The sequence below is a fragment of the Merops nubicus genome, unplaced genomic scaffold, assembly GCF_000691845.1.
Source record: "Merops nubicus isolate BGI_N331 unplaced genomic scaffold, ASM69184v1 scaffold4890, whole genome shotgun sequence".
Lineage (NCBI taxonomy): Eukaryota > Metazoa > Chordata > Aves > Coraciiformes > Meropidae > Merops > Merops nubicus.
In genome coordinates this window covers 16766-41942 of record NW_008580735.1, presented here as the reverse complement: position 1 = coordinate 41942, position 25177 = coordinate 16766, and the positions used below count along the sequence as shown (strand labels likewise).

General features: G+C 40.8%; 1 protein-coding gene across 1 annotated transcript in view; it reads right to left on the bottom strand.

Annotated features, from left to right (window-relative positions):
* The window catches only part of LOC103769271 (mediator of RNA polymerase II transcription subunit 13-like), a gene marked incomplete at its 3' end in the record, with an annotated part of 145211 nt that extends 120341 nt beyond the window's left edge, over window positions 1-24870 (bottom strand). The window contains 1 exon segment of the mRNA XM_008936492.1: window positions 24600-24870. Coding sequence (XP_008934740.1) covers window positions 24600-24870 — 271 coding nt within the window.
* Window positions 24871-25177: the final 307 nt, after the last annotated feature.

The window sequence follows — 25177 nt, the reverse complement described above, 5'->3', positions numbered from 1 at the left end:
ATTTTTCATATATATATTAGGTATATATATTTGTGCATTTGCATACATGCCTTCTTAGTTACCCCAAGTAACTAAAAAAGGTCAGGCAGAGAGCTTCTGGTTCCCCAAATATAACTATTTAAGCCATGAGCTACAAATCTCAGCAGTTCCAAAGAGGAAACATTTCACTGAGCCCACAGTAAACACTGTTTTTGATTAAAACCCCTGAATTTCTAATGAAAGGTTTTCTGAAGTTGAATAATATTTTTTTTGAGTATGATTTCTGCACAAATGTCCTCTCTCACAAGAGCCTACCACCTCCTGCAGAGCTGTAGAGGGCAGAGAACGTTATGCCACGTGCTGTCTCACAGAAATGCTGTGGGTGAGCAGGCCCAGAGCACAAAACCCCATCGTAAATTCTTTACTCAGAAGGCAGCTCTTAAGCAATGAGAAAAATAAGTGTCTGGGAAAAGAAAAAAAAAAAAAGAAAACAAACAAAAAAGCCCCAAACCCCAACACCAGCGTACAGACTGCTACCATCCACATCTCCAGAGCAGTCAGAGACCTTGTAAAATGTCCATTTTGTTCACCCCTGATGCCACACTCCTGACAAGGGGTTTAGGAAAAGGCACAGGATGTGTGGGAGAAGCAAGGCATCCACAGAGGCCAACTTGAAGAAGAAAAGCTTAACAAACATAAAGCACTAATTTTTTGTTGTACTTTGTTTTCAGAAAGTCACGCCCGTTTCATGAAGCTGTCATGGAATTCAAGTGAAAAATAATCACCAAAACAGAAGCTGTAATTTTGAGTAGTCTTCCCCCACACTAGTAAGCAAACCTGCATGCATACATTTACCTACAATGCATACTAAACCAGACAGTTTCTGTCAAACTCTGCTCAACAGCAGCAGAAAAGAGAACAAAGCACAGCCACCTGCACCTAACAAGAACATGCACAGACCCACCTGGGGATGCTTCTGTTAAACTTTCTTCAGAGGAGAGCTTAAGACTTATCTCCCTATTTCCATCTCCAACGTGAAATGTTGGACGAAAACACGCTCTTGATATTGCAAAGTCTATATACTGCAGTTTCTGATGGGCAGAAGTTTGTAAAAGTTCTCCATTTGGGGGGCTGGGGGTGTTGTCATCAGGCTATCACACAGTAATTTTTCCTGTTTAACTCATTAAGCAACAGGAATTTTGTTGGGGATCACAGATAACGTTCAGCTACTGAATGAGCTGCCACAGGCCTGAGAAGGTATGTGGGGAATCCAGAGCATGTTTTCCACAAAAGACATTAAGATCTTAAAGCAGAAGAATCCACGTAAGGTCATGGGGACAGTTCTGGTTTATGGAATTTCCAAAGAAAATTCTGATTTTCACTGTACCACCAGCTTTCAAATAAAAAGGCTTTCCATAAAGGCAGATGCCTTTTCAATAACATAACAGCAAACAGAATGGCTGTCAGATTTGGCAGGGTTTATTTTATGCTAACACAGGTTCAAGCACAACACCTATCGACATCATCTACGAGGCGGCTGCAACCACGCACGCAGATCCTGCAGATTCATTAACATGTCACCTAATTGCTTCCTCCACGCTCCTAATTATTCTCATTTCCCACCACCTCAGCTCAGTCCGTTGAGGCCACGGCTGCTGCTTTGTTTTCTGAAGTTCAAGTTCTGACTGAAACTGCCCCAAGTCGTGGCTGTCTCTCCTCCAGAGGGGGAGGTATTTGCTTTAAGAGGACGGTGAGTGACACAGCGTAAGGCAGCAAGTTCTGCTATTTCAGAGAACTCAAGGCAGTTATGAGTAAACCATGGTGGCAATAAAACCGTTAGCATAAGGATGTACTTAAAAACATCAGAGATAGCACTTCTGCTTTTATAAGTAAGAAAGATCAAATGATATGTGAAAACGGTCAGTACTCCAGTGTGTTTATAAAAGCCTTTCATGAGTGCCAGGCAAGATGACCGAAATTAGAAAAGACCTTCAGCCCAGCAGAACTGTGCCTCCCTTCCCTGAAACTATAGTAACCATCTGCTTTTTGTTGCCTCTGCACTTTTACACTATCCAGCATTACGATGTTCAGAGAAAGTGAATATAGAGGGAGAAAAAGGATTATTTACCACAGCTCTATAGCCCTCCTTTTACTCAGATGCTCTATTTAAATATTCTGGCTGCTTCAACAGCCTAGTAAAACTGGCTTTTGTAGGCTGAACACAAAAAGCAAACAGGAGAAAAACTGGGCATTCCCCGCCCTCGCCCCCAGCCAGAACAGGCTGAAAAGAATGCAGCGTTGAAGCAAAGGCAGAGAGTAAGCAAATTATCAAGTACACAGCTGCTTGTACCTGGCATAAAGCAGAGGAAAAAAAAACTACTATGAGTCATCAAACGCAGTTCCTAAATCTGGAAAACCCTTACTAAAATAAACCTCCACGAATAAAGGCCTAGCTGTAGAAGAAAATGCAATGCAGATTAAAAAGATCATTATTTCAGAATGAAAAACTATTTGCAGTTTGAAAGCAAGAAGTTTTTTTGGCAAGGCAACTACTAAATATATCATCTCATTTAAACAGCTTCTCTTCTTGTGGTTTGCCGTGGCAGAATGAGTGAAGAGTTCTTCTACCATAGACTTTTTATGTATCAGATACTAAAAGGGGTTGGGAGTCATTTCTGAGTTATGAAAACCTTCAGTCCCTTCTGTTATCACCAGTACTTCTCCCCACACACCTTCACCAGCATCCTCAGAATCCCAGAGACTCAAGTACAAATTCAGCAGACACTCAAGGCTGCACCACGCTGTGCCACTGTCACCAAGAACCATCCCATCATTTTCCCAGTTGTGTAAATTTTATGCCCTCCTCTAAACAGGAAGGTTAATCTTCGTTTCCTGATTTTGTGGATACACTTACAGGCATATAAATATACAATTGTCTGTTTGGGCAGCTACTTTGCAAAGTCCTTACTGGTAAAATTTCTCATCCATTTTAGAAAACAGCAAGCAAGGCTCAATCAGTGGCAAAACAAGTGAATTTGTAGTAAAAATACCCATGGTTTTGCTTCTTCACACAATGCACTGCTTGTAGCTTTTATTTTTCACCTCTGTTACTAACTTCATAGTTTCCCTTAGTTCTGTTGGGAGTCATTTCTTACAGCCACACACAGAATCATGGTTAGTGCTGAAATTATTTTATATCCAAAAAGATAGGAGCTGAAAACTTAAAGCCAGGTGTGACTGTGGGGACTCTGAGGGGTGTTTGCAGTTTGTTTTGTGGGCTTTTCGTGTTTTGTTTTGTTGATTTGGGGTTGTTTTTTTTTTTACCTAGTTGTTTCAAGTGGTAGCTAAGTTCACTTGCATGACCACTTACACACAAGAGCTACTGCTGCCAACACATTCTCTTACTAAGACTCAGTAATCCAAACCTGAATTTCCTTCAGTTCTCCTAAGAGATGGTTTTATCCAAAGTTCAAGCCTTAAAATTACAACTCTTTCTGAGGAGAAAGGCGTCAGCTCCAAAACTCGATCTCATGCAGCAGTTCCACTGTAAACTGCAAAACATCCTCAAAATGTGTTAGAAATGCAGTGGAAAGTTCCCTGAACCCACTGCAAGCCTCATCTAGCTCATACTCCCACATTTCTTTCCTCCTAGTACCAGTTACTAGAATTTTGCTCCAGGTTCATGTTAAAAGGAAATCATTAGGTTTACAATTAACATTCCAAAGTATTTGTTTAATGTTCTCCCATTGCTAATCATTTACCCAGTGACAAAGCAAGTTCAGCTGTTCTACAAGAACACGAATCTACGTGTGATAAGCATGCAAGAAACCCAAGCAAGATTCACAGGCTCACAGAATTTAGCATGCAAAGAGAAAGACCATTTTTCATTTACAGGAAGGTTGCAGAGTTTCCAATCAAAAAGTTGCCTTTTGATACCTTCTTCCCTTGATGTTTGGACAGATTATCAGCAAGAGACAAGTTCCTTCTTCCCTTACTCTGAAAGCGTTTGGCTGCACAGCATCCCACTGCAACAGAATTCCCAGAACAGACAGCAGGAGACTGACATTAACAGGAGAAAATGCAAAAGAAAAACAACCCCAGCAAATGAAGAAAGAAGAAAGAAAAATCCCCAAATCACATACAGCATTGGTGAGCACTGCTATAGACACCATGGAATTGATAGAAATAATTATTTATGCTGAACCACAGTATAATTCTTAATTCATCTCTGCTGCACTTAACAATGTTTTCTTAGTAGGTTTAATAAAATTTTCCAGAATCTCGTTAGAGATTTAAATAATGACATGCATGCTTAATTTGTTATAAAGAAACAGAATGGATTAAAGTTTGCTTTGGCTTGTTTTGTTATGCATTCAGTAATTAGATTTCCCTTGTTGTTTAAAAGGGCATAAACAGGTTGCTCATATATGACCTAAACTAAATCTGCACCCTCCTTGACCTTTTACCCACCAAAATGTTCCTTCTGAGCTGACACCGGCAGATGGCCGATACCAAAAATTGGGGATTTCTTAGTTTTTTCCATGCACAGCAATGGCATGGAAACAAGAAGCTCCTTTTGGAGGGGGACAGGCCCTCTTCAGGCAGCAGGAGAAAAGGAGCTTCTTGTGCACACAGCTTCAACAGCATCAGGCTCATCTTTCAAGACCAGAAAAGGAAGAGGGGCACCTACTATCTTCCATGAACTTCCAAGCTTAGATGAAAATAAACATTGGGGGAAAAAAAGAAGGTGGGGGAGAAAGGGGTAAAAACATGATGCATTTCCAATAAATCACACCACAGACCTGAATTTCATTGAAGGACAGCAAGAAGAAAACCTAAAGAACCAGCTTGTCAAGAACAGCCACAGCACTACAGAGTGTTTGCTACAGTCCCATAGCCATCACTTCAGAATCTGACAGTGATGATGAGCTTCCCTACCCTGGAGCTCCCAAATCAACAGGAGATTCTGGTCAATACAGAATAGTAAGGTTACTACAAAGAAGATGAAACCGAGTTGAGAAAGTTAGTTTACACAAATAGCACCTAAAAAAGAAAAATGGTATTTTACTTTGGCCTCCTATTATGCTTGAACTCCCTCCTTTCCTAGGACCATCTGAGATCCTTTCACCTACAAAATTCTCAGCAATCACAAAAATCCGAGACATTGGTGCCAGTGTTGATCTCTCCTGCCTGATTTGTGTGACACTGCAGTTTTTGCAGGTTGTGGGGTTTTGGTTTGTGTAGTTTAAGTATGACACACTGTGTTAGGAGAGTTCCTAGACTTGTGATAGGAGAGAAGTATAGGGTAGATGTTCCCTGGACACTGGTGACCTAAATGTCTCTTCTCTGACTCCCAGCTATTGTGAGGAGCCACAGCTGATTACACAGGCGACTCCTTCACAATTCCCCTTTACTCAGTACTAGAGACACCACGCTGGGAACACTGTGTCCTGCCCTGGCCTATCCAGTCCAGAACACATGTGGATAAACTGGACTGAGTCCAGCAAAGGGCTGTGATGATGATTGTGTGATGGGAGTACCCATCATACAAGGAGAGGCTGAGAGAGCTGGGACTGTTGAGGCCTGGGAAGAGAAGGAATCCTTCACTGTGTAAATATCTCTGATGAGAAGGCACAAAGAAGACTTCTCACTGTGATCCAGAGTTGGGAAAAAAGGTGAAGGGCACAAATGGAAATCAAAGACAACAATTTCTCACTGTAAGGTTGACTGAACACAGGCTGCCCAGGCAGGCTGGGGAGTTTCTACCCTCTGAGATGTTCAAAACCTGACTGGACATCTTTCTGGGCCACCTGCTCTACCTGACCCTGCTTTGAGCAGGAGAGTTGGGCTAGATATCCAGAGGTCTCTTCCACTGTATGGTATATTATATTAGCTTCCTAAAATATGAAACAGTTATAACTGCCAGAACAAAGGGGGAAAACAGTCACCAGAGAAAGGCTAATAAGCCTTCTTGCTTCTCACCAGAGCCCTGCTGTAATTACTGAATCACCAAGTCTCAGGGTGGGAGTTTTGAACGTGTAACACACCCAGTACCTAAAATGCTCTTCAGAGGACACCTTCCTGACCCCACAGCCAAACCTTTAGCACTGCATTAGCCTCAAAAGATCCACTCCTGCATAAAAAGCCCATTTTAAGAGATACTGAGATGCTTTATGGTATAGGCCAACATGTAGCAGGCCTGTGAAGTGTCCTAGACATGTAGCTTCTACTGAAGAGAAGACTACTATAAAACTAAAATTATTGCTATATTAATAAAGTATGTAAATTCTTTATATAGAATGATAAAAGGCTTTTGACTTTGTTTTCTTTCTCCCAAAGATCCCAGAAGATATCCACTACATTAGGCAAAATACCAGCACATTGGCAAAATAATAAGGATGTAAAGTGACAAATAAAATTAAGCAATGGCTATTTTTATTTTAAAGAAATAAAAAATGTCAAATTAACACTTCATCCTCCTGTTCCAACATAATTACAAATCTGTATGTGGAGAGCTGAGAAATTATCATCCCTGGCTACAAAATGGCTATCGTGAGTAACAAAATGCAACTTGTCTCCAAAATGGGATTTTTTCCATTCTGTTCTGCTCAGGATTTACTACAGAAAAAAAAAAAAAAAACAAACCCAACTGAGTTCACAGAAAATGCTGGAAAAAGAGATAGAAATATGCTACAGGATCAAGTAAGGAATGGTGACAAAGCCCAGAATTCAGACTATACAAATCACACTGTAGAATAATGATGATGATAATAATAAATAATAATTAATAATTATAATATTAAAAAAGGGCAGCTGATCCCAGTTTTAAGTTAATACACCCAACATCATTCACAAGACAATGGTGTCTAGACACTCTGCATGCCACCCATTCAAAGCATTTAATATCAAAAAGAAAATAAATCTACAGAAAATAAATCTCCAAGGCCGTCACTCACAGGGTGGAACTCCAGAGAACATTTGTACCGAGTGTGAGCTCAGAAAGGTTACACGTTCACACTGCTTTATACTTCCTGAAAATGTTTACTTAAGTTGATATTTTCCATTACTGTTGCAACTCCTGTCACTTGAAGCACTGCAATAACAGACACTCTAAAGTATGGGTACAAAGCCAGAAAGAAAACAAGACATAGCTTAGAAAACATTTTGAAATCAGAAGACACCTGTACAAATACCCTTTTTTTTTTTTAAAGAAAAAAAAACAACACAAACCCCAGACTTTTTCAAGTGCAAAATAACCTCCCCAAACCATACAACATAAAACGAAACAGCCCAGATAAAAACAAGGAAGTTCAAACGTGCTTATAGTGCATAATAAAAGGACTGGTTTATTTGTTATCTGCAGTGATTTTTCCTAAGACAACATTTGCCAAAAGACAAATATTTAATATTACTCAAAAGCAACAGTCACTGTTTAAAGCTGTTCTGCAAGACCAAAAACTCTGTTAGCCAGCCAGTGTTTATAACAAAAACGTGCTTTTTATATCAGGCAGTTTGTGCTAACTCTGCAACATTTACAGTTCAGTACACTCTGTACCCATGGCACTTGCCAGAAATTCAGCACTCCAAAAGCATTTTCCTATTTGTTAACTATTTCTTTCAAAATAAAAGAACTAATCACAGTATTTTGAAACTCTCTTTACAAATATTTAATGAGATATTAATCTGCCTAACAAAAAATAAAATACAAGGGAAGATTAATGTAAATATAATAATAGCAAAATAATTGATTTAGATTTCATAATCTGAATGTTTTAGCTCTAGTCTGGAACAACATGAATCCAACCAACACCACACGGCTTACAAGAAGTGTTTAGCACTGACTCTGGGCTTTCTCCTGGATTTAGTCTTGTTTTTTCCCAACTCTGTTTCAATTGATCAGATAAACTCAGAGATCCTTTATATTTTAATTCAGCAGTGCTGCCCCATTGGTTTATATATTTAACAAATATTGATGAAATGGGAAAATATTCAGTGACTGTAAAAGAGAAGGGTGGTTCAATGCAAGGGCCAGGAGCACAGGAGCTCTCCCACAACACACTGATAGCAACTGATATCCCAGAGGGACCTGGACAGGCTGGAGAGGTGGCTCAGGTGAACCTCGTGAGGTTCAACAAGGCCAAGTGCAGGGTCCTGCACCTGGGGAGGAGCAACCAATGTTACCAATACAGGCTGGGAGAGGAGATGCTGGAGAGCAGTGCTTTGGAAAAAGACTTGGGGGTACTAGTAAACGAGAAGCTGGACATGAGCCCCAATGCTCAATGGCAGCCCAGAGGCCAATCAAATCCTGGGCTGCCCCAAGAGCAGCGTGGGCAGCAGCTGGAGAGAGGGGATCCTGCCCCTCTGCTCTGCCCTGGGGAGACCTCCCCTGGAGTCTGTGTCCAGCTCTGCAGCCCCCAGCACAGGAGGGACATGGAGCTGCTGGAGTGAGGCCAGGGGAGAGTCACAAAAAATATTAAAGGGCTGTAGCAGCTCTGCTGTGAGGACAGGCTGAGGGAGTTGGGGTTTTTCAGCCTGGAGAAGAGGAGGCTCCAGGAGGAACTTAGAGTGACCTTCCAGTACCTTAGATGAGGTACACGAAAGCAGGGGATGGACTGTTCACAAGGGTTTGGAGTGACAGGATGAGGGGTAGTGGGTTTAAGCTAGAATAGGGGAGATTTAGGTTAAATGTTAGAAAAAAGTTCTAATATGAGGGTGACAGATCACTGGAATAGGTTGCCCAAACAGGTGGTGGAGGCCCCATCCCTGGAGACATTCAAGGTCAGGGTGGATGGGGCTCTGAGCTGCTTTATCCAGCTGGAGATGTCCCTGCTTACTGCAGGGAAGTTGAACTAGGTGACCTTTGGAGGCCCCTTCCAACCCAAACATTCTATGCTCAGAGCAGAAAAGTGTGCACAGCACAACAAAAGGAACACAGCCAGAAGAACGACCTCCACACCTTCAGTGGCTGCACGCTCCTCATACCCAAAAACTCTGCCTGAAACAGAGCCTTCAACATCTGTGTCATTCCAGACAGGGGACAACCTAAACAACCACCCACCACAAGCTGACCCTGCAGAGAGTAACACAGCCTGGGCTCAGCAGGTTTGTGGCACACGTGTTGAAAAGTCTTTTTGTGCTCACACACCAGGTCCAAGAGGCAGCACAGCTCTTACATGCTCAAACCAACATACAAGACACAAATAGATGTTGCCACAACAAATGGTGTCTCTTGAGGGAAAAAGTCAACAGGAACTAATGCCACCGTTGTCATCACCCACTGTAGACAAGTAACACAGCAAATTGTCACAGCAGTGATTAAGAAGCACAAGTACTGGGCAATGCTGGTCAGCTGTTGTCAGAGACCAGCTCTGGTACCTGGAGAACAGACTCCTCCTGGCAGCAGCAAAGCCAGGATCTCTGTCCCACATACAGGTTGAAACACACCCCAAGGCCAAAAAGGGACAAAGATGACTGTGCCCTAGCACCACTTGTGTGCCTCATCTCTTCGTTTGCACACTGCACAGGAGTCCAATTCTTTGCAAAGCTTCATTAAATAAACTGTCATTCCATAAACATAGCTGCATCTCCACAGTCCCTGCATTGCTGAAAACTCCCTTAGCACATTGGCCAACTGCAACGCTGAACAGAAGCCACAACCAATGGTACAGCAGATGTCATAAAGTTCTGGGAATCCAAAGTTTCTGTAGGCTTTTATTCTGTTGCAACATTTTGTGTCTCTGACATAGGATAGGGATCTACAACTGCAAATGCTCAACACATTACAGTGACAGGCTGAGACAATACTTACCCAGTGTTCTGCTACATACTGACAACCACCATGGCAAACAAACCTTCAGCTTTTGTACTCTGAATGCACTCTGTACTCTTTTCTAATGTATTTATACAAAATAGCCAAACTCCTTCAATTTGCTCCAAGCTCTATATAGTCAAATGTTTAAAAAGAGTTCCAGTTCATGGCATTTCAGGGTTCTAATTTTTTTTTTTTTTTTTTAATTATAATCTCATCTCAGATGTGGCACCAAAGGCACCCCGAGGGATATCTTCCCTAAGCATTACTGTGTAGGGGTCTTTGTGTCATCACCCAACATTGAGCACATAAGGATTAGCACAAAGACTTAGCTGGGAATCGTGTGAGCAACAGAAAAATGTGCTGGCTATCGGCCCTTTTCAAACAACTCCACAATACTTCTGCTTCTCCCAGTTTTCCCCTGCTACCAGAACACAGAAGGACAAGGTGAGCTGATAAACAAGCAAGTCTTAACTTTCATTTATCATGTGCATTGCCTACTTCTTTATCCAAGCAGATCCCAAAGAGAGCAGCCACGAGTCCAGTCTTACAGCAATCTACTGAAGAGCTTACAACCATTGTAAGGAGCCAGGTGAGAGTCAGCATTCAGGCAGAACTTACCCATTGTATTAGGAAACCAGAACAAACAATTCCTTATGAACGACAGGTAACCAAGGTGGCCTGAACTGGTTTGTCTTCCTCCATACATCTCCAAGGACAGGATTGTCCATTTCTATCACAGGTCCCACAAGTCACTGTTGTTAAACAAGACTATGCACAGTGCTGCTATAGCCACAGAAAGCCTTCTGACAAATTCCACAAATAACAAGAAAAATATTTTTTAGGATACTGTCATTCATTATTCATCATTAACAGGTTAATATAAATGCCTGCCTGGTACTAAGGAGTCACAATTCCACAAAATTCAGTAATATTGGTAAGTAACACTCAACTCCAGAAAAGAAATGGATCTGCTAACAACTTAACTTCCAAGCCAGAAGAGGCATGAAGAACTACAGCTCTGACATACATGGGCTAGCATTAATGCCAAGTAACAGAAGTTTGTTCTAGCATGAATTTATGAGACAGTACAAAAACCTTCTTACATGCAGATCACGTAAAAATGAATTAACAGAGGAGTATTCCATAGTTACTGATAGTTATTTTTAATACATTAAAACCTTTACATCCCCAGACCAGTATTTTAACTAAACACCAAGTGGCAAGCAAACACAACCACTTCATTAAAGCGATTACATAAACTCTCAAAACAAGACTTAATTTGGATTAATAGTCAAGATAAAACTGAGCGTACACACATGCCATGCAGAAAGTATGAAGTTATAACAGGAATGAAGGGGGTTGATGAGATCACACACCAAACACCCGATGGTTTCATTCACCACAAATGCTGCCCTTCTCACATGGTATGATAAAAGACCAGCAGTCAATACTTGACAAATCAGAGATATCAACCTAACAAACAACTAGTTAAAATTCTTAACAGCAGCAGGACAGAGGTAGACATTTGGCAAAGCAGCAAAATTGGTACTTGGAACTACCACTGATATAGCCCAAGTAGAAATATCAACACCAAATATGATCAGTTCCAATGAGGAGTTATTCCACTGGTCAGGAGAAGAGCTGGAGAGCCACTACTGACACTGCTTTAGGTGACATCTGTTATTTCTGCTTTACAATATTGTGGTTTGGTCTCCTAAAATTTCTGTACCATTGGCTGAGATCCACTTTCCCCCCAGCCACATTCCCAAGGGGAGACCCTCAGCCCATCAGTTCCATAAACTACTTCCCTAGTCTTACTCACCTCAGTAGGTCATCTAAGTAGATGCACCAAGACTTAAAAACTGCAGTGCAATCAAAGCACTTTTTTCTAGAACAGAAGAGCTGACAATTTATAGGCTATTCAGTTTTGCATGCTTTTATCAGGCTAGTTAGTTGAAAGAAAATGCACACATAATTACTTAATCCCATTAAAACAAAGACAAACGACAGCACAAAACTACAGAGCTCAGCAGTTTGGGCAAGGAAAGATTCCCAGCTCACATCATCATGAATCATGTGGCCTTATCAGCGTGCAGCTCCTCCACAGCCCCCTGTTATTTCAGCTAAATCAGCATCCTGCTCCTTGGGCACACCACTCAGCTCTGCAAAACACCACCTTCAGTAATGCACAGCCACCACAGACCTTCCCCTCCAGGAGCAGCCCAAGGGTTCTGCAGTGAACTGATTCCATGACAATTAAACTAAGGAACTCAATTCAGATGAAAATACTAAAATCTGTTGCTTCTTCCGATATTTGGGGAGGGTAGGGGAGCATAAGCAGGAGGCCCACAGAGACAGCAAGTGGTAACTTGGGTTTGGTTTCAATATATCTACCATGGCTCTCCTACAGATTTTGTATTTTGACCAGTTTTGAGTTCAGAAACTTAATTCTTAACTCCTATTCAGTGCATTATGTCAACAGACAAAAATGCAAACTATATTCAGTTACTGCAGAAGGAAAAAAGCAAACATCTTGCCTAGAAAATATATAACACATTTGCTGGTAAATTTATTAATGGAGAAAAATAAATAGAAACGTAAAATTACTATAAAACCACAGAGATGGATGAAAATTCAAACCATGTAGGTTCCCATTCAAATCAAAAGTGACTTTCTCAAAGGTAGTCCTAGAGTTTTATATATATATATAAAATATAAACGTATGCAACACATGTATATATAGATATAAATATATACACACAACAGATATATATATTTAATGTGTCTATAAGCATTATGATCTTTTGGTATAGACTTAACACAATAACCTGAGCACTTTGAATGGAGAAGCTGCTGCAGCACAGGACCAGCCACACTAAAAGCTGAGCTCTCTGTGAGGCATCCAGCATAGGACATGGAGGGGAACAATGCAGAGTGCTTCTCTGTAGTGTTTGCTCACCAACTGCACTCCTCCTGTGGGCTTACTGAGAAGCTTTGAGGCCAGGGCCAGGCAGGAACCTGTGCACCAGAGAGGGAGGCATTTGGAACTGGAGTACCATAGTGTTGTTGCTTTTGAAGCTACACAGCAGCAGTCTCACAGGCAAAATGTTTCTCTTCCCCCTTGCCATGCTTCAGCAGGGGTTTACAGCAAAGGAATAACTTAAAAATAGTGCTTGCTACAATCTGGTTTACCTCAGGGAAAAGGTGAGGACAGGGGACAGGACATGGCTGAGAAATTATTCCACACACATCAGGGACAAGTGCTTTCTGTGTAGAAGTTACACACTCCAGTAGATAACTTCTCCTGGTACAAGGTCTCCTCAGAGAGATCCCCGAATCACCCTGCTGTGTGTTACTCTTGGCTTTACCTCTTCTGCTTATTAGACCCTGAACAAATTCTTTCCTAAAGAATGGGAAAGGGAACAGACAAGTGGAACTCCTCCCTTTGGCCTGTGAAACTCTTCTGGGTATGAACTCTGGCTCTGAGCCTGTGCAGAGTTTCAGGCAGAGGACCAGGGGACCTTACTGGAGCTGGAGGCACCGACAAGGCAGCAGAAAAGAAGCAGCAACAACATGGTGGCATCACTTCAGGTCTCCACAACACTTTTACTGTGTTCTGTTAAACAGCATTTCGCTTATCTCAATCCTTTCACATCGCTGAATTGCAACAATTCACCCCCAAATATGTAGTTTCTGCAGATACCACCTAATTCTTCAGTATGCTGCAAGCTACATGAAGAGCCCTGGTTCCCCACACAGGTTACAGTGACCTTCAATGCAACATGCAGCCCAAAGCTGAATTGGCACAAAGGTTTCAATGGCTTCTCAGGCTTCACACTGAGCTAGACTCCCTTCTCCCCTGAGGTAGAAGTGTACCAATCTCTTCCATTTTTATTTGTTCTGAAGTGATTTTTACCATGAAATGGAGGTAACTGTCCACAGGAGCAGTTTAAAAGTTGCAGCATATATATTCATTTGTCTTTAAAAACAGATTCCAGTCAATTTTGTTGACATGTATTGCAAAATATTGCATAGAATAAATTTTATTGAACTCAGAAGGGGCCAAGAGATTTAACTTCCACGCCCCAGTTGGTTAACCAGCTTCTCCAGAACCATAAACACTCAGACTATAAACCCTCCCATTCCCCCTGTAGGCACAGTAATAATTTTCATACTCCCCATCTCTCTACAGAGCTTGAAGAGTACATATGAAATTCTTCAAGCCATTCAAGTAAAAAAAAAAACAAAAAAACACCAAAACACCATATGAAGATACTTTCATCACCTATGATTTGAAGTTTCCTTTGCCTGTAAAAAAGCAATTACTTATGTTTCAGAAATGACAGAGCAACTAGAATGTCATGGAACAAGTTGAACTATAAAAAGAGAAATGTTTTCTTGAAAAACAGACATTTATTTCCCAGAGCTCTGCTTGGAAACTGCCATACCTGCCACCTTCCATTCCTCCTTCTGAGACCAAGTTTATCAACATACACTCCTTAAAACAGGCACTTCACACTTAGATGTCTTCAGAAGCTTGAGGTGCTAACTCTGCCTGGTTATTTGTTACTATCCACCCATCAACTCACTACACAAATTTGTAACATTTCAGTTTGACCCTTTGGCTCACTGACTATTCCAAAGCAAAAAGGCTCTCAGTATTTTGTGAGAAGCCTGGCAAATACTGTACCAGGAGAAAAACAAAATAAAAAATAAGGACTACAAAGGTCTTTTAAGTGAGAACAGCTGTTTTCAGACCATCACTTTTTCATGCTGAAGTGGGTACTTCAAACTGTAGCAATGAGGCACAAAGAGGAACACCTGAGCTTAACTCTGTGAGATCACAGAAGTATCACAGAGGTCTCATTCCAAGCCAAAATTATGGATGGTAGAAGGCAGAAGCAAAGGAAGCAAGCTGAGGGCTCTGATGCACCAAAAACCTTCATCAGCTGTATCAGAAACTGAGCCAGTGCCTTGTCTCACATCAGCCTGTACCTGACCTAAGAGAACACGAAGACAACTGAAGTGAGTTTGTGTGACTGAAGGGAGCACAACAGTCAATCTTCTGATACTGGGCAAGCTGAGCACTGGTAGCTTTGTTACAAGTTATGCTTACATTGCTCAGCTGAAAGTGAAAAAAATTTCAAGTGTGGTTTAGCTCAACAGGAATGCAAAAGCTTTCCAGCAGTGTGCCTTTCCTCCAGCACACACCTCTCCCTCACTACTGCAAATGTGAAGCACTCAAAAATCAATTTACCACCGTTTCACTGGAAGTTCAAGTCCTTGTCATTATAGGAGTGACTGCAACACACAGTTGTCTGGGGTTTTTAAACAAGGAACTAGTATTTAACTAACAGCAAAACTCCACCTTTTCTTTTCCTATTGGAGCCCACAATTCCCATGGGCAAAGAGCAAAGCTAAGAGTTCAGTCTCATCCACAAGCTATTCTATGTACTACAGCTCCATTGTTTTGGACTTGCTCCTCCTCTTAATTCTATGCAAGAATATTTCTTTTGTTTGCATATTTAGGGCGTGCTGGTTTGGAAATGACATACTACAACTTCAGCAAGCCTCGTGGTTTCAAATAAATATTAGCAAACAGACTTCAAGCTGCAAACCCTTTATTCACAGTGTACCACATTGCTCCTCAAATTTTAAGGCTGATCACCAGCACACTGAGCCATATATAAACTCTTCAAATTGTCATACACACGTGTTTCCAGGTATCCAATGTACTTTTAACAGATTTATCATCAAATCCTTGAATAATAAATGCACATGTATAATTCAGCCCACTTGAAATGAAACTAGTCTGAGAATTGGGGTGTAAAAATTTTGTATCAAGATTTAAGCCCTTTAATAAGAACATGAAACTAAAGACAGTAATTATGTGATGGAAAACATCTCTCTCTATGAGAAACTGTGGGCTGACTTCAGGAGAGTCATGTGTCTATGGGTTTTTTTGCAATCCCATGTCATGTGTATGTCACTAGAAGTTCACTAATTATTTTTAAAATGGCATTACAAAAATGCTATTGTATGCAAATTTTTTTATTATTATTTTAAGGTAGCATTTCACCCACTTTTGAAGATGAAATTCCCAGCAGAGCTTAGCCTGCATTGTTAGAATTACTCAGTACAAGAAAATACAAACATCAGTAATGAGCTCTATTAATGCAGATTTCACTTCAAGCTAACCTAGATTTACTTCACACAGTCAAGTGAGTCCATTTCACTAAAAAAAAAAAAAAAAGATTCCCTAAAGCAAAAAACATCAACTACTGTGGATGATATTGCCCAACACGTTGCTGAAAAATAAATTCGACTGATTGGATTTTTCCCATTTTCCTCCCTCAAGCAGCACTTCTAAAAATACAATCTTTTAATGATTGTTTAATTTTCATATAACTAGAATATAAATCCTTTACATACTGCTTTGCTGCAGCTGCAGTATAATGTCTCATTTTTCATGGAAAAAACCTAATTACATGGTTCACTGAGTTGCCTGTGGTAACACATCAATTTTATTTACATTCAAAAGTTGGACTTCAGTTTGGTCTCAACACTCTAGTTAATTCCAAGCACACTTTATACAACAGTTTTCTCCAATTCATTAGTAATACCTCATTCTAGCTTTTCTTTGAAAAGGATTCTGAGCTGTTATAATCTTGTTCCAGATTTCCAGCCCTTCCTGTGCACTGTTACTTTGGTAGCACCAATTCTGTCCCACCCTTAAACGTACATGATTTGCTATCAAGTCTTCCCAAAATAGTTCTGCAAAAGAATCATTAAACCATCCCTATGAATGTCCCACAATGAATGTCCATTCATTTTCCCTATAAAAACACCAAAAACACCCTAATAACTATTGTGTGGCAAATAAAACAAAGATTAATTACTCAATGTTTCAACTATTTGAATTGAACCACGTTTATATTTTGAGAGCAGAAATATTACAAGGAAAAATCAGAAAAATTCAGTAGATAATTCCTTGGCTTTACCTTCCATCAGCATCTTTCCTTCAAACTATTTTCAGCAGATAATTTGTTGCAATTAACAGTAAAACCTCCAGATCTCCAAATATGAAAAGATTTAGTGTTAATTGTTGGGAGATTAAAAAAAAAAAAAAAAAAGGCTGCCTTACACATGACCCTTAGGCAGGTTTGGGATTTTTTTGTTACCTCTTAGACTTAGATATTGCAGACTGAAAAGAAGGAAAATGCAGTGTTAAAATGGTCTGACTAGAATTGACAATGAATTCATGAATGCCACGTGTACTCTTTGGATACTGCTCTGAACACTGAGATTCACTGTTAGCACTGAGAGGAAAACCACTCAAGAAAAGAAGAATTAAGGAAAAGGTAAATGCAACCCAACTTCAAAAGGGAATACACAGATATAAATTTCTTTTTTTTATTTTTTAAGCAACTCATGCCCTTGTTGTCTGCAATCACAAACCAATTTTGAAGTAGAAAGAGGGAAGAAGTTGGGGTGGTGGGAAGAATATTTATCATGAAAAGAAAACAAAATAAAATGAAGACATCTTGTCCAGACACAATAAGGCTCTTGTCAACTTCATGTGTATAAAAGGAGTTGGCATTTTCCCATGAAGCAACTCCTTAATCCCAAATGATGGCATAATAACCTCATTTAATATGCCTCCTTAAAAGAAAAAGTTTATTTTGTCTAAGCTAAACTTCAACTGGCAATCACCAGACACCAATTAACAGTGTCGAAGATAAGGGTCACAGAACAATTCTGCATGCTGAAAAAGTATGAATTCACTTCCAAATCCTATCTTCTTTCCAAAAGAACCTGCAAGTTTAACTTTGTTTTCATGTCTTTGGAAATAAATCTATGCTAGGCAATTAAGAAAATGCAAATAACTTATCTTATTGAAAGTAATCAACCCAGAAACAGACTTTTCAGTAACTTAATATTCCAATAAAGCCTGCTGTCATATGAACCTACTTGCTAATTCCACTCTCAACTCAAGAGCCGTCAATTAACCATTTTCAGATCTCACTTCAAATTATTAAGAAGTGGTACTCAGCTGCTTGATATTCGAAGCTTCTCTTTAAATCAAAAGCCTTCAAAAATATTCCTATTCCAATTCCTGTGAGATTCCTTCCAGTCCTTCTCTGTCAACTGCTCTTCCAGATATATTAGCTGGTCTCATTCTACATAGTAGTGAGCACGACAATTGTTACGGGCTTGATGTAGTTATCTGGAGTACATAAAACAAATCACTGTAATACACATTCCATGCTTGTACACCCTTCAACTAAGCCTATCAAAGCAGGAAACAAGGAGATAACCTCTGGTAATTTGGAGAAAGTATCAAAGCTAGTCGTAATGCCCTGGCAGCAGCAGAACACTCCCTCCCTTCCCACTTCCATCGCCTTAGAACAGAGTGGAAGATTTAAGAGCACCTTCATTAAAAGCACTGCTGTTAATTTGTATACCCATTTCACAGGATGGGCTGCTGCTGCTGCTTCACTGTACGCTCTGCTTTGCACACTTAAAATGTGTTTCAGCAGACAGGAACATCATCTCATTCAATAATTAACACATCTCGCCATGCAGCAGCAAAGAGCTTATTTCCTATCTCCCCAAACAGTTCCCAGTTCCTTCCAACTACAGTAAATCCAGCACAGTCCTTGAAAGAACCTTAAACAGACTGTTTTAAATTGAAACAGAAAGTAGACTGTTCACTCCTTTATCCTCTTTTACATTAGCAGAACAAAAATAGTGTTTTTTTTTTTTTTCAAACTTCAAACTTTCCATTATTTCTCTTCAAATCCCTAATAAATACTGAAAAACAATCTACTTCAGATTTATAGGGTAAACATTTACTTCATTTAGAAGATTTGACTGATAAAATAAACTTTGAAATCCAGAAGTTAATAAGTGAGCAACAAGAGTCCTGCCCAGCTATAATAAAAAAATGCCTAAATTGAGCTCTGGCAAGTTATTCTTCTCAGAAGCATCCTTGACAACAGGGCTGGCACACCCTTTTCCTGCAGGTAAAATCTACCCAGCAGCAATTTGCAGGTATGGAAACAACAGCAGAAATTAAGCCTTGGCCACAACTGTATGGTCTAACTTTACAAAATGTCCTTCCAAGCTAGCATATTTTCCTCAAAATTTGCCAGCACATGGGGATTAGAACTGCATCAGCCCACTATGCCAAGAATTTATCAACAGGAATGAACTGAAGCTCCGTGGTTTCCTGTCACTGATCAAGTTTTCCTGATATTTTTAAACTTAGCAAGCTGTGAATATCACGAACAATCATCATTTAGGTAAGATTTCTCTAAACAATACAAGAAAATCTATTCTTTATAAGAGTTTCCATTAAAACCCTAATGTTCTTCATCCAATACAGTACAAGGTTATTAGATTCTTCTTCTGGGGAAGCACCTCCAGCAATTACTGGATCAAGTGCATTCTACCAGACAATACATAAACCCAAAGGGTTTGGCTCAATAGAGTTCAGTCCACAGAAGAGCAGCCACTTTACACACACCACCTTCCCTTCACCAGCCCTTCTCCCTGCCACAAAAAAAAGCTGCACAGAAAGAACCATCCATCTGAGCTGTTTGAAAGTAAAATGTCTTTAAGTGAATTTTAAGAGCGAGCTAGTCAAGAGTTAACTGCAACTTTACCAACACTTCAAGGATGATGGTCCCAGGAGTAACAAAATGCTAAAACTGTTTATTTTCCCTCAAGGAGCTTTGTGCTGTTAAGCTCTTTTGAAACTCTATGATGAAGTACCTGCCACTATCCAGGGTTTTCCCTTCCCTGGGCATTGCTGAGGCGACAGCCACGGCTGGAGGGCACAGATGGGTGTCTGGGGTTTCTCACATTTGTTTGTTAACAAGCTAGTAAATTGGTAGTTCTCGAAACAAAACTCCATCCTCCTATCAAGTGCTCAGAATCTTACTGATTTTCAAGATACTGCCTAGCATTCTGACAGCCTTCCAGAGTCCACCTCCAGGGCCACGTTTACAGCCACCAAAACTGCATTCTCATTAGGGGTGTACCTCACCATCCCTGCATTATTCCTGAGAATCCAAGTATTCTGTATCACAGAGGCGACTCACGTGGTTGAAGATACCCATAAATTCAACTTGCTGATTACAAGTTTATAGACAAAACTGTCAGACAAAAAGATTGTTTAAAACGTGAGACTTAAGTACTCTTTGCAAAAGCAAAGGTGACAGCTAGGGAACAGGTACTGTCTGCTTACAATCTGTGTGGAATGCACGGGGTACAGGGCAGGGGTGGGAGAGAAGAAAACATTCAAGAATCAAGTATAAAGCCTCTGTGGTGCTCCAGGTGGGATTTGGTCACCAAACGCAAATGTGATCTCTCCAACTTGTAGATCTACAACTTTCCTGTCAAAAAAAAACCTGCCAAAACTAAGAGACTACCTCCCTGCCATTCCATTTCTTCTGTAGAATTTACAAAAAAAAAAAAGCTTATAGGAAAAGGTACAGCAGCTGTAACACTTGTCAAACCTCTTCAGGCAGCACTATCATTAAATATCATTTATCCTTCAGGAAACAGAACTTGCCCAAACTAAACCATTCCCAACTTCTTCAAACTTGTAAAATCACTCTGTTGTTTTCTCTCACTCAGTGACCCCACACCAATTAGCTGGTTTTCACCTGAGACAGGATAAAGACCTTCCAACTTTCTTCAGATTTAAAAATCCAATGGTAATAAAAAACAGAACACAAAAGTTGAGGCTGGCAGGAAAAAGAAATGTAGGAGTGGGAGGTACACCTCTGAAGTTCAAAGTTGTCCAGCTAATCCACTCATCTACTGCTGTTCTGCAAATAGTTGTTTTTACTTAATCTCCCATGACAGCATTTAATTATCTAAACGGTTTTGGAAAGCTACTACATAAACAACTGTTCCTTGCAGCTCCTGTTTATAATGACTAAGTTTTTCTCCCTGTGACTGTTCGAAATTCTTTTATTAAAGGCAGATTGTTGTTTCCAAATTCATCTATCTTGAATGCTATAAAGATAAGGATCACAAGGAGATAACTCACACAGTTCATATGCAAAACTCCATCAAGTGTTTCTGAAAGAAAAGTCTAGGTTTGGACTTCTCATGTGTTTAATCAAAGTACTAAATGTCATGCAATATTATTTGAGTGACTCTGTTATTCAGACAAATCAATAACTCTAATTTAGATTCTGATGAATAAGGACTTAAACCGATGTTGCCACTACATTTTTTTTTACCTTAAGGAAAATTGCATTTGCAGAGCACAAGTCCTAGGCAGGAAAACAGAAATCCAAAACATTGTAAGGAACTTCACACTTGGTAAGAATTCATGGTCTCAGTAACAGCCATTATTTCCTCAGGTTGACGCATCTCAGAAGACAGGATTTGTAAAGCTGAAAACGTTTTGGATTGCCTCTAGTCTTCCACTCGGGTGTGCAGCACCAGCTCTCTGGGACTCGTGCTCCTAAGCACAGGAGTGCAGACACAAAGCTCTGCTCACACAGCTGTAAGTCACTGACCACAGTGACAACCCAATCTGTGCAAACAGGATTTTAAGCCAATGCAGCTTATTTCCTGACTAGGTTCTACCCAAACAAGCAGCCTGCTACAGGGGCTCAGCTGACAGGCAAGGACATCACTCTGCTCCAGCAATTTATTCCTTCTGTCTTTGTAAACCCACATGTGAATCCCTTTATATTTAAGGTCACATAAACTCGGGAAACTAATTTTAACTATGAAATATTTCAGTACTGCAGCCTGCTTAACAAAAAGCAAAATGACCTTGTTTCTCCTGCCGTGCTGCTGCATGGAACACTGAACACAGAGTCCTTTGTCATATTTCAAGGAATCCATGTACATAAATGCCTCATTCTGGCAGAATTTGAAGTTCAATATCTTGTCAATACTGATGTTTGAGCTCTAAAAAATTACTGAAGAGAGCAAGACAGCTCTATCAGCAGTAAAATTTATACTACTTGGACCATTACTTTAAATTATTACCTGATAAGTCACTACAAGCGTTTCAATGTGCTTTTAAAGTAGAACAAGTAAACCTATCATTGTACAACTTACACATGTGACAAAGAATTCCAAAACCTGCAGTGGAAGGGAGCAGAGAAGGAGCTGACTTCCCAAATTCTTGTAAGGTCTTGACAGTGGGCATGAGCAGATTTCTTCCCCTTTCAATTCCCATGTACTTCATTCCCCTGAATGAGCTACACATAGTCCTCCTTTCTCAAGTCTCCAAACTCAGCTTTGCACCTCCTCACATCCCTCTGTCCAATATTTCTCTCTCAGAGGTTTTTACTGGAAGGTGAGGGAGCACTGCCAGTAAGGATCACTCAGTGACAGAGCTGCAGGGCTGCAGAGTTGGGAAGCCCACCATGCTCAGACTGCTGGGCATCAGTGTGGTGCTGCTGCTGTTGACACAACACCCAGTGCTCCTCCAATTTTCAGATTCAATCCCACTTGAAAATTATTGTGCTGAAGGCTCCAGCACGGATGCTTTGTGAAATTTTGGACCAGGCAAAAAATTATGTCAAAGCGATGCTATTCTCTCTCTGTTGTACTCTGTTGCATACTATGATTGAGCAGGTTCAGCTACTCATATATTTAATTTTAACCAGTAGAGGTGAAGGGTTGACCTGCTGGAAAGAATCTCCATGCAGAAGGACCTGGGAGTGCTGGTAGAGGAGTTCAGCATGAGCCAGCAATGAGCCATTGTGGCCAAGAGACCAATGGCGTCCTGGGGTGCATTCAAAAGAGTGTGGCCAGCAGGCTGAGGGAGGTTCTCCTGCCCCTCTGCTCTGCCCTAGTGAGGCCATCTCTGGAGTATCAGGTCCAGTTCTGGGCTCCCCAGTCTGAGAGACAAAAGGAACTACTGGAGAGAGTCCAGCAGAGCTACAAAGATGCTGAGGGGCCTGAAGCATCTGTGACAAAGAAAGGCTGAGAGCCCTGGAGCTGATTAGCCTGGAAAAGAGAAGCCTCAGAGGGGACCTGATAAAGGCTCATCAAGAGCAAAAGGGCTCCTGGAGGGGTAAGAGGATGAGGCCAGACTCTTGTCATTGGTGCCCATCAATAGGACAAGGAGAAAATTCTCTGCTGTGAGGTTGCCCAAGCCTGAAACAGGCTGCCCAGAGAGGTTGTGGTGTCTCCTCCTCTGGAGACCAAACCCACCTGGATGCCATCCTGGGCATCCTGCTGTGGGTGACCTGCTGGGGAAGGGGGGTTGGACAACATCTCCAGAATTCCTTCCTGATTCTGTAAGTGCTTCACCACACCATTATCACTGGCAGTAACATTACAGTGTTGCAACCAAGATGTTAGACATAAACAAGCTCCATCAATTTACAACAGAAACAGAAGCTATCACCTCCAACTCCCCTCAAATAAAAAGACACTTAAGTCCCATATACTCCATTGGCAATATTAAATAAACTATATTTCACAAAGAGAAAGACATATATTATTTAAGCTTTGCTGGGTAAGTAGAAATATTACCCATGCCTCCATTCCAAACAGGTGCCTCGTAAAAAATTCATGCCAGTGGAATGGCTTGGTGCAGCACTTCCCAGCCACCTCCTCAATTATACATGAACACACAGCTACCTGCACGAAACATGCCTGAAGACACACACTGCTTCAGATCTGTGATTTCACCGGCTGTATTGCCAAATAAACAATCTGGTATCTGTGAAAGTATGGCTTTTGTAAGGGTCTGAAGATCAGTGGTGGAAGAGGATAATGAATGAGAAAATGAGCAGAGTGTAACTCAGGATCAGAGCAGCGTGGGGTGGAGGTGGGGAGAGAAAGGACACCCAAAGCACACGTGACAAATTCAACATTCTATAGATTTGAACTGGCTTACAAACTTAATCACCACATAACCATGTGGTGTGAAGGCTATCAGGATGAAAATTTATAGCAAAAAAGACTGAACTGATCCTTATTGATTTGCTGGGCGTTTTAATTACTACTATTATTCCAGGATTAGTGAACTTGCATTGTTCTCATCCAAGACAAAGGTAAAACACAAGACAAGTGTTCTTGCAGTCTAATAAAATACCTTTCAAAACTAAGTTTTCAGGCAGACAACAGCAACAATACATCATTGAAAAGGAACTCCTATATAACAGATAGTCATGGCCAAAAAGGATCACAACAGACAAAGCCAGTTTTGTTCTATAATTTTAAGGCTACACATTCTGGAGACACCAAAAACCATCAAGCTGCACAAAACACATAATTTATGCATAAACATAAATAAACATAATAAAAAGATGACATCACTGTCACTTTTATCCTACCTTCCTTTTCCTTTTACTACATTCACTTGTAGCAGCTTGCCTCCATTCACCCTCAAATCCTGCAGCATGATCAACGTGGCAAGTTCTGACCTTGCAGATTTGCCCATGGTGCCATGAGGTTTACCTGGCTGCAGGACAGGTGGCTCATCCCATCCACTACTACCTTCTGCCTGACTTTATTTGCTCTGCCATTATCCTTCCAAGCAGAATTCAGTCTGATTTTACAGCGCATCTGAGATTCCACAAATACCTAAGTAACGAGGTTGGATTTAGGCCTCCCAAGTTTAAGTTTTACTTCGCATTTTATCTGTGGATCACTTACAGCAGAAAAGCCAAATGAATGAGCTTTTTCAGCCTTTAGGTCTTCATGCATAACTTGTGACAAAACCACGAGTGGTCGCAAGTTAAAGCCTTTAATGACAGAGCTTTTTCACTGGAGAAAATGTAACTCAGTCAGGAAAGGAAGCGAGAGGGTGACTTACTGTGGAGCTCGCGGTGGATGACATCGACGAGGTTGGGCTCGTCCCCCCACCAGAAGATCCAGAGCTCCTTGCAGTCGGGGCGGACGTCGCGGCGCCAGACGCAGAGCAGGTTGGCCTGCAGGCAGCGGATGAAGCTCAGCAGGATGGGATCGTCCTGGGCCGGGGCTGAGATGATGGGGCCGCAGTCCCCGTGGCCTTCAAAGTTGTACCTACGCCATTTGATGCCTGTGAGCTCAGCCTGCAGGGGAGAAAGGAGAAATAAGACAGCCATTAAATCACTCTGTTTCAAGAGTTCTACTCCTGGTACTAGTTCATTTCGGTTTTGCTCTTTAATAACTAGAATTTAGCTCTAAGCAGATCAAGTTAAAAACTTCTGATTCCCACGCTCTCCTCTTTCCCACCTCAAAGTAAAAGAATTTTACAAGCAGTGCTGACCCCTGCATTTAGATTTTTCACCACAACCTGACTTATTTCCAGCAGTATAATTTTTATCTTATTGTATTAATAAGATAAATATACAATATTTATCTTATTTGTAATCTTGCACATCAGAAACAAAGCAGCAGGGAGAGGGACTG